The following is a 12,936-nucleotide window of genomic DNA, read 5'->3' on the forward strand; positions in this document are numbered from 1 at the left end:
AAGGGCAAAGGAGGATCTGAATCCTAGGCTCTTTCTAATAAAAGGCACTGATTTTATATGTTGCCAAAAATTCTTAATAATTACCCCAGCAGCCCATAAACACTTCACGTATCCATAAAGAGAGCCCTAGACCTTCTCTCCTCTTTTCAAGAGGATCACAGTGATTTCTTTGCCTCTTCGAGGCTGCCATTCAATCTGAATTTTGAGAGGGGGAATATGATGAATAAGGAGTTAGATTTTAGATGTGCCTCCCCTCCAAAACTTCTCCTAAAATCTTTAGTATGACCTTAAACCTTTACATCTTCACTGTCCAATGTGTTTAACCATTAGCCATATGTGGTTATTGAGCACTTGAAATGTGGCTAGTCCCAATTAAGATATGCTATTAGTATAAAATACACACTGGATTTTGAAGACTTTGTATTCAAAGAAGGATATAAAGTATCTCGTTAATAATCTATATTACATGTGAAGTGGCAATATTTTGGATATGTTGAGTTAAATAAAATGTATTATTAAAATTAATTTCACCTCTTTCTTTTGACTTTTTAATGTGACTACTAAAGAATTTTAAGTTATATTTGTGGCTCGGATTATATTTTGGTTGGGCACTGCTGATTTAGATGCAACAGTGCCTGTTTTTGCGAACGCAGACTTGTCTTTTTATAATAATGAGTATGACAGTATTTCATTGATGATAAAATGCACGTTTTCCCACATTTGAGTGTTAATTTAATTTGATATTCATCTTCCGATCAATGAGTACATTTAAGAGGGTGCTATTTCTTTTTTTCTAAAATGATGTTATAAAGTCACTGGTGCATGTTTTTGTTTTGTTTTGTTTTTTGGCTGCATTGGGTCTTTGTTGCTGCACACGGGCTTTTTCTCTAGTTGCGGTGAGCAGGGGCTACTCTTTGTTGCGGTGCGCAGGCTTATTGCTGTGGCTTCTCTTGTTGCAGAGCATGGGCTGTAGGCGCACGGGCTTCAGTAGTTGTGGCTCGTGGGCTCTAGAGCGCAGGCTCAGCAGTTGTGGCACACGGGCTTAGCTGCTCCGCGGCATGTGGGATCTTCCCGGACCAGGGCTCGAACCCGTGTGTCCTGCGTTGGCAAGCGGATTCTTAACCACCGCACCACCAAGGAAGCCCCATCTTAAAGTCATTAGCATTTGGGGATTGAGGAGATAGAACATACAAATCGTTAGAGCTTTGACTTATTTCATAGCAAGTTCTTGCAGGAACTCTATGCCCCAATATACCATAAAACCTATGGAAATCATCTCTACTGACAGCAGTGCTATAAGGAACTTTAGTTCAACAGACATCTTTTGAGCATCTTCTACTAGCAAGATATTGTGCTCAGCATCATAAGGACTACAAGGTGGGTGAATCACATCCTCTGTCCCCAAAGCACTTAATTCTGTGAGGATGAATCTGAAAAATGAGCAATTGACAAAGTGTCATGAGAAACATTGGGCTGAAGAAACAGGGCCACTAAGGCTGTGCATCCTGTGCCTTTGTGTAAATTACAGAAAGGTCCTCCCTTCAGGAAGATGAATTGCCCAAAAAGTGTGTTTGTGTGTGTGAATACACAAACACATGTCCCATGTGTTGAATACACAATCCATCCATGTCCCATGGATGAATGACTAAAATGTGCTCCTTCCTCAAAAGCTGGATTTCAGTTCCTACTTGTCCCCTATCAAAGAAGGGAAAGATGACACTCAGTTGGCTGTTCAGGGAAGAGGTAGCATTTGCAATATGGTTGGTTCAATAGGCAGAGATGGAAGAGAGGGAACTTTCCTGAAAGAGGGAACAGAAAACAAAAGGAAATGACAATCTCTTTTTCTCTTAACCGATGATCCACTTTCAGGCAACATCTCTTAGATATTAAAGAAAGAACAAACTAGTGTAAGCTTTAGAGGTCAACAAAAACTTAAGTAGGACAATAGATAATCTGGAATCCTGTAAAAATCATATCAGCCTCAGCAAACAAACTGAGGACTAAGGTGAATTTCCTTTCTAACTGATTTTTAGTTTATGTACAACCATTACAATTATGCCTATTCCAAAAAAATAGTTGGCAAAATGGCCCCATTTATTGAAATTTGAATAGCAATAGAGACCTTCACACACACACACACACACACACACACACACACACACACACAAAACTGGAAACATCATCCAGCCCCCAACCCCTCCTTATAAATGTCTCGGAATTCTCAAAAATCTTTCCCATATTCTCATCCTCCCTTAAGCCCTAAAGCTCTGATAGGGAACTATACTGGTAATTGCAATCATGGCAGGAGTTGCTCTAATTTGCCACTGAAATCTACTGAGATGAGCAAAGCACTCATCCTGTCTGGCCTTCTCATTCCCGGGGCAGGTGTACCTTGTCCTACACATCACTACCGGCAAATCCAGGAGGACAGGAGAGACGTCACAGGGTATGATGGGCAGCATGGGTACAGCCACATTCACCAGGTGGATCTCCAGCTGAGAGCCGTTGGCAGGATAAAGGAGACCTGGCTCCAAACCTAAACACAAGGGAGAGTGGAGTCTCAGGCTGAACAGAGCAGTAATCCACACAGGGTAACACAAAAACCTGCCACACGGGGGCAATGGCAGGCCCTGAGTTTACCGAAGGGTTAAAAGTAATATTTCTCATTTCCAAAGGCTGTATGAATGAGTGTGCTTCTTTATGACTTTATTTTTTTTCTTAATTCTCTCTTCAGGTCCATCCACTGAAATCCAGGAAAGCATTTTCCAACCCTCAAAGTTACTCTTTTCCAGTGGTATAGATGGATACACTGAGCCATGGCTTAGAAGCTCCCATATGTAGGATTCTTGACAAGGAAGATAACCAAGGTTCTGAGGGTCACATTGCCAAGTTCTGTGCTACATGGGTATCATCTCATTAGGGTTCCTAGAGTTCCACCCCACAGCTTGGGATAAGGAAGTGGACACAGACATATAATGGTGTGATGTAACATTAGCATGTGGGCATCCGGTAACACAGAAGTTGGTCAGTTGGTCCATCTCCCTTCCAGATCTCTTTTACCTCTGTCCTTAAACAGGACTCATTCTTTAGGATTCTTTAGATCAACAAATAAGAAACTTGCATTCGGTAAGGCCCAAACCTACCGTCAAAAATGACAGTGATCCACGTTCCTCCTGCAAGGCTGCCTTCTTCAGGTTCAATATGGACACTCAGACAAGGCACTGTAACTGAGTAGGAGAAACCCTGGCTTCAGTGTGCAAATTCAATCCACCGGCTTCCTTTGAGCATTCCTCAGAATCACCACAAGGGCTTCATACAGCACAGATCGCGGCACCCACCCCCAGGGTTTCCCATCCAGTAGGTCTGTGGTGGATCCCAAGAATTTACAGTTCTAACCAGGTGCTGCTGGTGTTACTGGTCTGGGGACCACACCTTCCTCCCATTTTAAGGGAAGTTTTGACTGATCTTCTTATCTTAGACATCCAAAAACCATGTGTTCACGAGGACAATCCTGAATTTCCACTTCCTTTGGAAAAGGCTCCAGGATACATTTGGTTCCTAACTGAATCCATAAAATGTCTTCTCTCTTTCCCACTCTTTAATTAGGGGGTCATATTTAACTGTTACCACTTATTTCTTATATTTCCACTTCCCAGAGAAGAGGAGAAAGTTCTGGAAGTTATCCCTACTTCAGTCCTCCTGCTTATAACATCCTCCTCTAGTCTCTCCCTTTTGAATACATGATCAGAATGACTCCCCAAAGAGACACAGCATTCTCTAGATTCTTGCTTTGCCTGCTCAGAGAGGGGCTGAAGCATGAATCAGTGCTGGAATTTTTTAAAAGCCCACTATAGACTTACACACTAGGCTAGACCGGCTTCTCGCATAGAGACTATGGGCTGAGCGTGACCTTATCAATGCCTTATTTTTGAAGATGATCTGGATGGACATGCCTTGTCCGAGGTAAAGCCAGCAAAAATCAGTTAGCTCCTCAGTGAGGTCTACAGAACACTTTTCGGTTTCTATATCAGAAAAGTTAAAGGATCACCCAAGCCACGCTAACTCTGGCCAGCCCAGGGCTTCCATGTACATTTATGCAGGTGGCACTCTGCACAACCAAGAGTGGTGAAGAATCGACACAACCATGCGTGGCAGCCCTGGCCAGATGGGCTCATGCTTACCCCTCAAAGGTGTATTAGATACGTCTACCTAACGAAGATCAAAAACAAATGCCATAAAAAGATACAGAGGATAACCAAAGTCACTGAGAAAACGAGAGACCCGGTTCGAGAAAAGGAAATTTTTATTGGTCATTAATCACTAAGACAAGATAAGCTGCTCCCCTTGGGAAGATAAAGTAATAAAATCTAAAAAGAATTGCATTGTATGGCTCAAAAAGAAATTATAAAAGGAAGGTTATAAGTTATTATTAAAAGCTCTAGACTTAACAGCAACTTCCACTGGCTGTTAAAAATTAAAGTATATAACTATTTAATACATAACCTCAACCGCTAAACAGAAAAAAATTATTAAGCAGAGAAAATTTAAACCTAGGGGAGATACTTTAACACTTCCTCCCAAAGTAATATTTAAGTATCAGTAAATTAGTTCTCAAGGTAACCTGCTGCATTCTATCCAAAATCCCTTCAAAACACATCCAACTCACCTGCTAAAAGTAGTATTTTGATACTTGTCAGAGAGACCAGCCAGCCAGTCATCTTGTTCACGTAAATCAATCCTTTCAAAACTGTTCAGACATTAAACACAGTTTCAACTTTGATTGGAGCAGCAGAGATTTATAAAAACAAAATGAAAAATTACTATCACTTTTGCTTACATACAACTGCTTTGCTTCGTTCAAACTTGGGAAATTAAGGAAATTATACCAATATGACCCTAGAGTCTTCAGAGGGACCCACCATCTTCCCAAGCTTGGAAGGAAAGGATAATCTAAGAATCTTACATAAAATTATCATTATTCTACCCCCTTGTCCCACTGACTTATTTTATGCATGTTTAAGCTGGGTAAGTAATAATAACCTCTTTCCTTAATTCATTATTAAATAAACACTTAAATTTTTTAAATAAATGAATTCCAGATTCAAAATACTAGTTAATGGCAATTACGGAGAGGGGGTGCGGGTTGTTTTGTTCTGTTTTCTGGAAGTCTCAGTCCTCTAGGAACCAATCAACACAAAAAGAGTAAAGAGTTAAAGCAAATGTTAAACATGGTAACAAGTTGAAAAAAAACGGTGTTAACGGAAATTTGGGGGAAATTATCTTATCCTCACAGCAGAGGAAACAGGAAGGAAAGAAACAGGAAGGAAAAGCTGGACCCTCCAAACTGGACCCTATGACCCCAGGTCCCTCTACCTCAATCCACAATGCCCGGATCAATCTCTTTAAACTCTGCCTTCACTGTGCCCTTCTCCTGCTTAAAGCTTTCAATTCAAAGCAAAACCTCTATCACTTCAAAAATGATAAGAACACTTGGTAGGATTTTTATCAAGATTAACTGAGACGATAGATACATAAAGAAATTAACACAGGGCCTGGCACAAAGGAGATGCCCACGAACGTTAGTTTTCTTTTTGAGGGTTCTCTGCTTCCAAAGGAAAGCCCTCTCTCTGACTTTGCATCCCACCATGATCTGCCCCCCACCTTTCCAACTTCCCCTCGCATTGCTCTCCAAGGTGACCCCTGCACCGCCGCGAAGCTGTTCTCCCCACCGTCTCCCGGACAAGCTTCCCACAAGGCAGCCTCTACCTTGGATCCTGCTGGATGCTTTCTGGATTCCCCAAACTTTCTTGTGACCCAGTGAACTCCTGGCCTGCATCAGGGCCCAGCTTGGGAGCCACCTCTCCACATAATCTGTCCCTGTGTTGGTTCATAAATTAACTGGCCCCCAAACACAGAGGGCAAGGAGAGACCTCAGAAAGAGGGAAACACTCCAGATTGGCAGGTGTCAGGTTTCAGGAAAACTTACAAATGAGGAGGCTTGTCGTGGGCGTCAGCGAGATGAGTAGATCTCCACACCCGCCACAATCTTACAAGTTTATAGAGTCTTCAGGGGAATTCAGTCACATATTCAATCCCAGTGGTCTCAACACCACATGACTCTGAAACCTGCATCCTTGAAAACAGCTCCGGCTGTGGGACCTGTGGGCAGAATGTACATTTCAATGACAGGGAGGGAGTGAGGAGCCTCCAATTGCCCGGGGTCTGCTTGCAGGTCAACTGGTGGTCGTGCCCTGTGCATGACCTCCTCCAGCAGTCTGCCCCTCATGACTAGCTCTAACGATCTCACTTGCCCCCTCTTCCAAGATGTGCCCTGAGAGGTCAGCAAAGGGTTTCACCAGTCTGGAGAGGGCTCCTTCGGCAGCTGTCTGGCTGCATAGGAGATAGAGGCCACAGCAACGGTATAGGCACATGCGAGAGAAAACACAGATTAACATTCCCAACATAAGTAACATTTTTTTTCCACCAAGAGCTCCATGATCTGAACCACTGATTTTTCAAGTTCCCTGGGTTGGTGGTCAGATCACGCAGGAAGTTCACTTGCGTCCTCCTGCGATTTAATAAAGATGATGCAACAGCAGATTCATCAGGTGCAAACACGCAACATTCTGCTTGGATAATGGCTCAGGTGCCTCCTTGCAAGGCAGGGATAGTATCTGAGGCCATCCCATGCTGGAGGACAGCTTTTCTCATTACGGACATTTCAGTGTTCCGTCAGGACAGGCTTTGTTGGCTATCATTTAAGGACTGTTGGGTGAATTTAGTAACAGCTTCTATGTGCTCCAGGCCAATGGAGGGAACGACGGCACCAGTGGAAAGCGGATAAGCCCATCTGGTCTTGAGGAAGGGGAGGTTGGAAAGTTTGGAAACTTGACCTGGCTGTGTATACCATACAAGGCCAGGGAAGGCAGCACTGTTAGGCATGAGGAAATGGACTGGGGGATATGCCATACCAGGACCGCATCTTCTCCCCTCTTTCCCATGGTGCCGGCTCCATTCCAGATGTAGTACATTTCCATAGGTCTGGCTGGCAACAGGACAATGGGATCCTGTGGAGATTGAAGTAATTCACCTGTCCTGGTGGGATGTCCCATAGTAAATTCCAGTAGATAAAGTCTTAGGATACCTGGGAAGGTGTGATAGGGCTTGCTGTTATCAGCAGCATAGCACGTTGACGCATGGTGAGCGTCAGGGCAATGGTCTTCTCCCATGACTTTTGTACCTTTACAACGTTGGGTGTCCTGGTAAGGGTACTCAGTCTCATACACGGGGCAACAGGTTTTACTGGTTGATCAACTATATTAAAGCCTAGGATAGTACTTTAGCGCACGCAGCCAAGGTGGCTTTACCTGTTATTAATTTAATCTGCCACTTTAATATTGCACTTTTCCTTGTTACTAACCCTACTCCTTACAGGTTGTAGAGGAGATGGAACCTCCATTCATGTCATGTTCTTTTGCCCAGTCTTGCATATCATGACCTTTGAAATGTGACCCATCAATCACTGTTTTTTGGATGAGGGTACCCAAACATAGTGCTCGGTTCTCTAATCCCCTAATGGTGGCAGCCTGGTTTGTGCAGAGACAGAGGAAAGCTTGGGTTAGGCCAGATGCAGTGTTCATAGAAACCAAGGCATATTTCGAACCCTCCCTCAGAGGGAGGGGTCCAATATAATCAATTTACCAATCCTTCACCAGTTGGAAACTCCAGTAGATGGTACCAGACCACTTTGGAAGTTGCTTTGGGTGTTGTTTAGAACATATAGAACATGCCGTTACTTACATTAACCAAGTCACTGCATTTCAAGGGCAATCCAGCATCCTTGGCAATATGCCATCTTACCCAGGTGTTACAGTGGCTGCTCTTCCTATGTACCCAATCTGCTGTGGCTACTGAAGGGTCAGTTGCTTCAATCAGCTTCCTGATTGCCAGAGGGGGGCATTTGAAGGATCTACATATTCTGCAGGACCTAGTAGCACTCACATTTCTAGAGGCAGGGGCCTGGTGGACAGGGTGTTCCCCTGCTACACAGAGGCATGCCACTTAGTCAAACTGGGCCTTTGAGTCATGGCAAATGTGGGTTGATGGAACATATTCTCAATCCACCCCTTGAAAGGAAGGGAAGTTCTTACCGTGATATGCTGTGTACACTGCTAGAGCTGTTGCTCTCTGGGGGCATATCAGAGTTTTGCCACCTTCTAGAGCTGGGACCAAAACCCTAGGGACACTCTTTCCTTCTGTTGTCTCTGCCACAGGGCCTAATTGACACTTTCTGGAGTCACAGACACATATAACTCATGGTAGCCCTGCTTGGGAGACGCCCAGGGCTTTAACCTGCTTCACTAGTATTCTTGCCTGCTCAGAGGTAGCTTGTAGTTTTGACTCGCAGTTCCACATGTGCCCTTTTTTTGCCAGGTTGTATAAGGGACAGAGGCATTGTGCCAGGTGGGCAATAAAAGTCCTCCAAATCCCCAAAATGCCTACAAAGGCTTGCATCTATTTCATACTCTTAGGGCTTGGATAGGCTTACATCCTAGTTATAGCTTCTGGAACAACTTGAGTCTTAGCCGACTACACAACTCCCAACAACTTTACAGTGATGCCTGGGCCTTGATTGTTCTGTGGATTCACTGCCCATCCTCTTCCTTGCAGATGTTCCAGCAAAGCCTGCAGAGTGTCCTGCAGCAGAGGCAAGGCTTCACGTGTTAACTTTCTATCATCGATGTAATGGATCCCTTTCATTGATACAGGGGGATTAAGAAAACACTGAGACCAGAAAAAATAATTATACCATTTCAAAAAAGTAAAAGCCAAGATAAATGCCCAGAAAAGGAATATCTACAAAAAACTTAGAATAAACGTATCTTATGTGTATGAGCTTCCCTGGTGGCGCGGTGGTTAAGAATCCGCCTGCCAATGCAGGGGACACAGGTTCGATCCTTGGTCCGGGAAGAACCCACATGCCGCCACAACTACTGAGCCTGTGCTCTAGAGCCCATGAGCCACAACTACTGAGCCCACATGCCACAACTACTGAAGCCCACGCACCTAGAGCCCGTGCTCCACAACAAAAGAAGCCACTGCAATGAGAAGCCCGTGCACCACAACGAAGAGTAGCCCCCGCTCACTGCAACCAGAGAAAAGCCCACGTGCAGCGAAGAAGACCCAATGCAGCCAAAAATAAAATAAATAAAATAAAATAAATAAATTTATTTTTTTAAGAAGCATATCTTATGGGTATGTCCTGATTAAGTTGGTGCAATGGATAAAATCATCTCTAGTTAATTCAACTCCACAAACACTTATCATATACCTAATATATGCTGGGCACTGTGCTAGGAGCTGGGAAAACAGAGGCAAATAATCTGTGTACCTGCCAACAAGTCCCCAGTGGATGGGGTAGGAGTGGAGGCTACTTGCATTTACAAGAGGAGTTCTAAAGTTTTCAAGTAGATTCAGCAGGTGTTCCTTTAAATTGCAAAATTCCCTACATTTTTACACCTATTTGGAATATAATTCATTTTTAAAACATTCAATTTTCAGAAATACATCTACTGCCTAGAGAAAGGTACCCAGGACTATTTTCTACTTAGTCCAAAAGCACAGGATCTGATTTGCTTGTTACGCCCAACAGAGTACGCTCAGCACAGGAGAGTCTATTTCCAATCTGACTGTGATTTTAACATTTTTTTTCAAGCTTAAAACAATGGAAGTAAATAGTCACACATTGGTTTTCTTCAAGCCCTATGTTCAGAGCTACATCTTTCCTTTAAAACAAAACAATCAGATCAATAATACATGTATTTTTCTTTATATGATTTTCCACTAATTCTTCCTAAAAACAAACTCAGCCTCCATTTAATTCTTTTAACCAGAATATTTTCAACCAGAGGAGAGCTGTGTGCATTGGGTCAAGTCTTCTCTCTCCCCTTGTCTCTCTCTCTCTCCTCTGCCCTCATTCTTCCTCTTTCTCCTTTCCTCCCTCCCCTCCCAGCCTCCCCCCACTTTGGGACTTTGACAGACAGAGCTGCAAGGTTGCTACTACAGATCCCCCATTTCCTTTGTTCACCACGACATTGGCAAAAAGGCAACACCTAGAAAACACAGAGCAGAGACATTTCTGAACCCAACAGTACCTTTTTCTGTTTCTCTCTCGTTGTGACTCAAGCGAGAAATTATCTTTCCTTTCCAAATGACCTTGTTTCTCTCTGTCAAGAACCGATGGCCCTGTTACCTGGTTAGAGCCCAGGCTGCAGCTACCACGCAGGTAACTCACTCATGTTGGACTGTAACTCACCTAACTCGTTTGTGTCCCGACCAAACCTATGCCAAAGTGAAAGTTCAGGCTGACCATGGGGCAAGTTTAATGATTAACACAAGCTATTTAGGCTTTTTCCCCAGGGTCTTTTTTTAATGACCAAAAAAAGTGTGTCCTACATTTTTCTCCACTTACTGCATGTGCCCTAGACAAGAATTTTAAGTGAAAGTCCACCCAGTGACACAAACAGACATTCAATGATTGAAAGAATTTGCCAGTAAGTCAGTGACCTTAAGGCCCAGGAGAAAGGGCCACCAGAGGGCTGGTCCCCATTCATGGGCAGTCTCTGACTTTTCATCAAGAGAAATGGCTTCTAAGTGCCTGCCACGGGCTGGCATTCTCACTATCGGGGGGCAGTCTAAAGAAGCAGAGAGAGGATGATCGACTCAAAGTCTTGCTGAGAAAGGGGCAACTAGCCCTCCCTGTTTTTTACTTTCCTCCCTCCCTCCTGACCTTGCTTTCTTGGCCAAGAGGAAGTCCTTGACTTGTACCCATCACCTTCTATGAGGACCCAGACCATGGGTCTCAGTCACTGGCTTGACTCTCTTGATGAGACAAGCAGCTGACCTAGGAAGTCAGCACCACCTCCTTACCTGGTCCACATCTGACTTCCTTGTCTCTGTCCCACCATACACTCCAACTCACATCACCAGCTTCCTGATTGAGTCAGTCCATGCCCAGTGTTTCCTGACCGGAAGAAACTCTCATCTTCTTTCCTTTGAGACAGAAGCCTTTCCAGCATAATTTGATAGCCCTGAGTCTCTGCCTCAAAGGACCTGGGAAGCATCCCCAGCAAGACCAGATTTAATCCATGGCAATAGAGCACAACTCTCATAAGAGTGCTGGAACTATCCTCTAGAAAGTATGGGAGTTTATACCAAATCTGATGTTCATCTCAACTTGGCAACGAGCGACAAGCAGAATGATTTTCCTAGCACTGCTGCCAGTAGTGTAGAGAGAGGATGCCTGGCCAGGTTAGCCAGCTAGGGTGTCAGTCATCGGGCCACCCTCCTGCCTACTGACTCTCAGGTTCCATTCTAGATCTTCCAATTCAGGTCCACAGGCATCATCTGAGCCACACTTGTGTGCTTGGCACGTGGGAAATAAGGAAGAGGTGACAGACCAGGTTCCGGGGAGATAAAGGAGATTTCAAAATTATTGGTAATTTTTATTTTTGTAAAGAAAATTATATTCATGAACCACTTAGATGATCCAAAATTATTTTTTTAAAGAATATAACACAGTTTCTGCCCTCAAAGTGCTTGCTGTCTGACGGGAGACATCATGATCCAATTCATTTACTATATTGTAGTCAAGTATCATGATTAAGACTTAACTCGTGTTTTATTTCTTGCTACTTTAACAAGAGATTCCAGAGATTAACCCCATCTATCCTTGAGTAAAGAGCCTATAATGGATATTTATAATTCTTTTTGGCAGCCTCGCTATCAAGACTAAAACACCCTAATTTTCTTATGGGTAGATGTGTCTCTTTACTCTTGACTAAACGAAACCTAATGATACGCAGGACTTTGGTTTCTGTGCTCTAGGAACTTCCTGGTGGGCAATCAGGCTCTACGGTTAAAGAAATGAAGTAGAATGAGCTATTTCATGCTCCAAGGCCTAAAAGGAGAAGCTGCAGAACTCCACAGGCAGTGGCTTTGCCACATGGAAGTTGGGGGAGCCTTAAATACTCCTCTCTGTGAGCTCCATCCACCTCAAGACCCTCAAATATACACACATATCTAAGTTTTGTCATGCAAACACAACCTCCAGACAAGTCCCCTCCACCAACTCTTCCATCTAATCATACTCCAAAGTCCCTGTCGTACAGAAATTCTAAAGAAACTCTTGAGCTTTGGTCTCTGAAGGCAACCAGAGCATGGTTCCCCTACCACCCCAAGGCAGGCAGCCATGCTCACCCCCAGACATTGACACTCTTCCATAGGAAGCTATTTTTACAAGACCTTGTGAAATTCTCAACACACAAAAAAAGTGCCTATAAAGCAAACTCAAAGAGGTCAAGGGAGCACCTCATTTTCTGACCCCTTTCCCTTGGATTTCAACACCACTCTGAATTCCTGGGGACTAACAGCTTTGGGAATTGGGGAGGGGTGGTAGGAAAATGCATCTCACTGATCTCCAATTATAGGAAGCATAATGACCAAAGGCCTAGCTGCTGTCCTTTCAGATTCATCTCCACATTTGCACTAAGGCCACACTTCTTCAGACTCTAACTGATATATAGGCCCTGAGAGATAACTAAGTTCCCACATGGGCAAATACAGAGTTACAAGTCATCAAAATGTGGGTGCCACTGTAAATGTGACCTCATGAGTGTGGTGATGCCTGGCAACTTTTAGGTTATACGTGTCATTCCCAGACTAGATGCTGCCTTTCTTAAAGAAAAAAATGGTATGTTCCCTCTGTACCCTCAAAACATTTTGCACAGTGCCTTACATAGAGTAGGTACCCAAATGGAAAGGAATGCCTGGGAATCCATTTGAGGAAAAACATTCTGGAATGGATGAGGGCCACCAAAGTCAAAAGCAGGTTTTAAATGGAAACCAAAAATGCTCAACGCATTTTTTTCTTTTTTT

The 12,936-nt window shown here is 43.7% G+C and overlaps 1 protein-coding gene across 1 annotated transcript in view; it reads right to left on the reverse strand.

Moving 5' to 3' along the window:
• Positions 1–10,311, reverse strand: part of PKHD1 (PKHD1 ciliary IPT domain containing fibrocystin/polyductin) — a 433,150-nt gene extending 422,839 nt beyond the window's left edge. Inside the window, exons 1-5 of the mRNA XM_082848479.1 lie at positions 10,155–10,311; positions 5,987–6,159; positions 4,667–4,747; positions 3,144–3,221; positions 2,392–2,536 (exon numbers count right to left, since the gene is read on the reverse strand). Coding sequence (XP_082704605.1) covers positions 2,392–2,536; positions 3,144–3,221; positions 4,667–4,718 — 275 coding nt within the window. The 5' untranslated portion in view covers positions 4,719–4,747; positions 5,987–6,159; positions 10,155–10,311. The remainder of the gene's footprint in view (positions 1–2,391; positions 2,537–3,143; positions 3,222–4,666; positions 4,748–5,986; positions 6,160–10,154) is intronic.
• Between the last annotated feature and the right edge of the window lie 2,625 nt (positions 10,312–12,936).

The sequence above is a fragment of the Leucopleurus acutus genome (genome assembly GCF_964270905.1).
Source record: "Leucopleurus acutus genome assembly, chromosome: 10".
In the NCBI taxonomy this organism is placed as follows: Eukaryota; Metazoa; Chordata; class Mammalia; order Artiodactyla; family Delphinidae; genus Leucopleurus; species Leucopleurus acutus.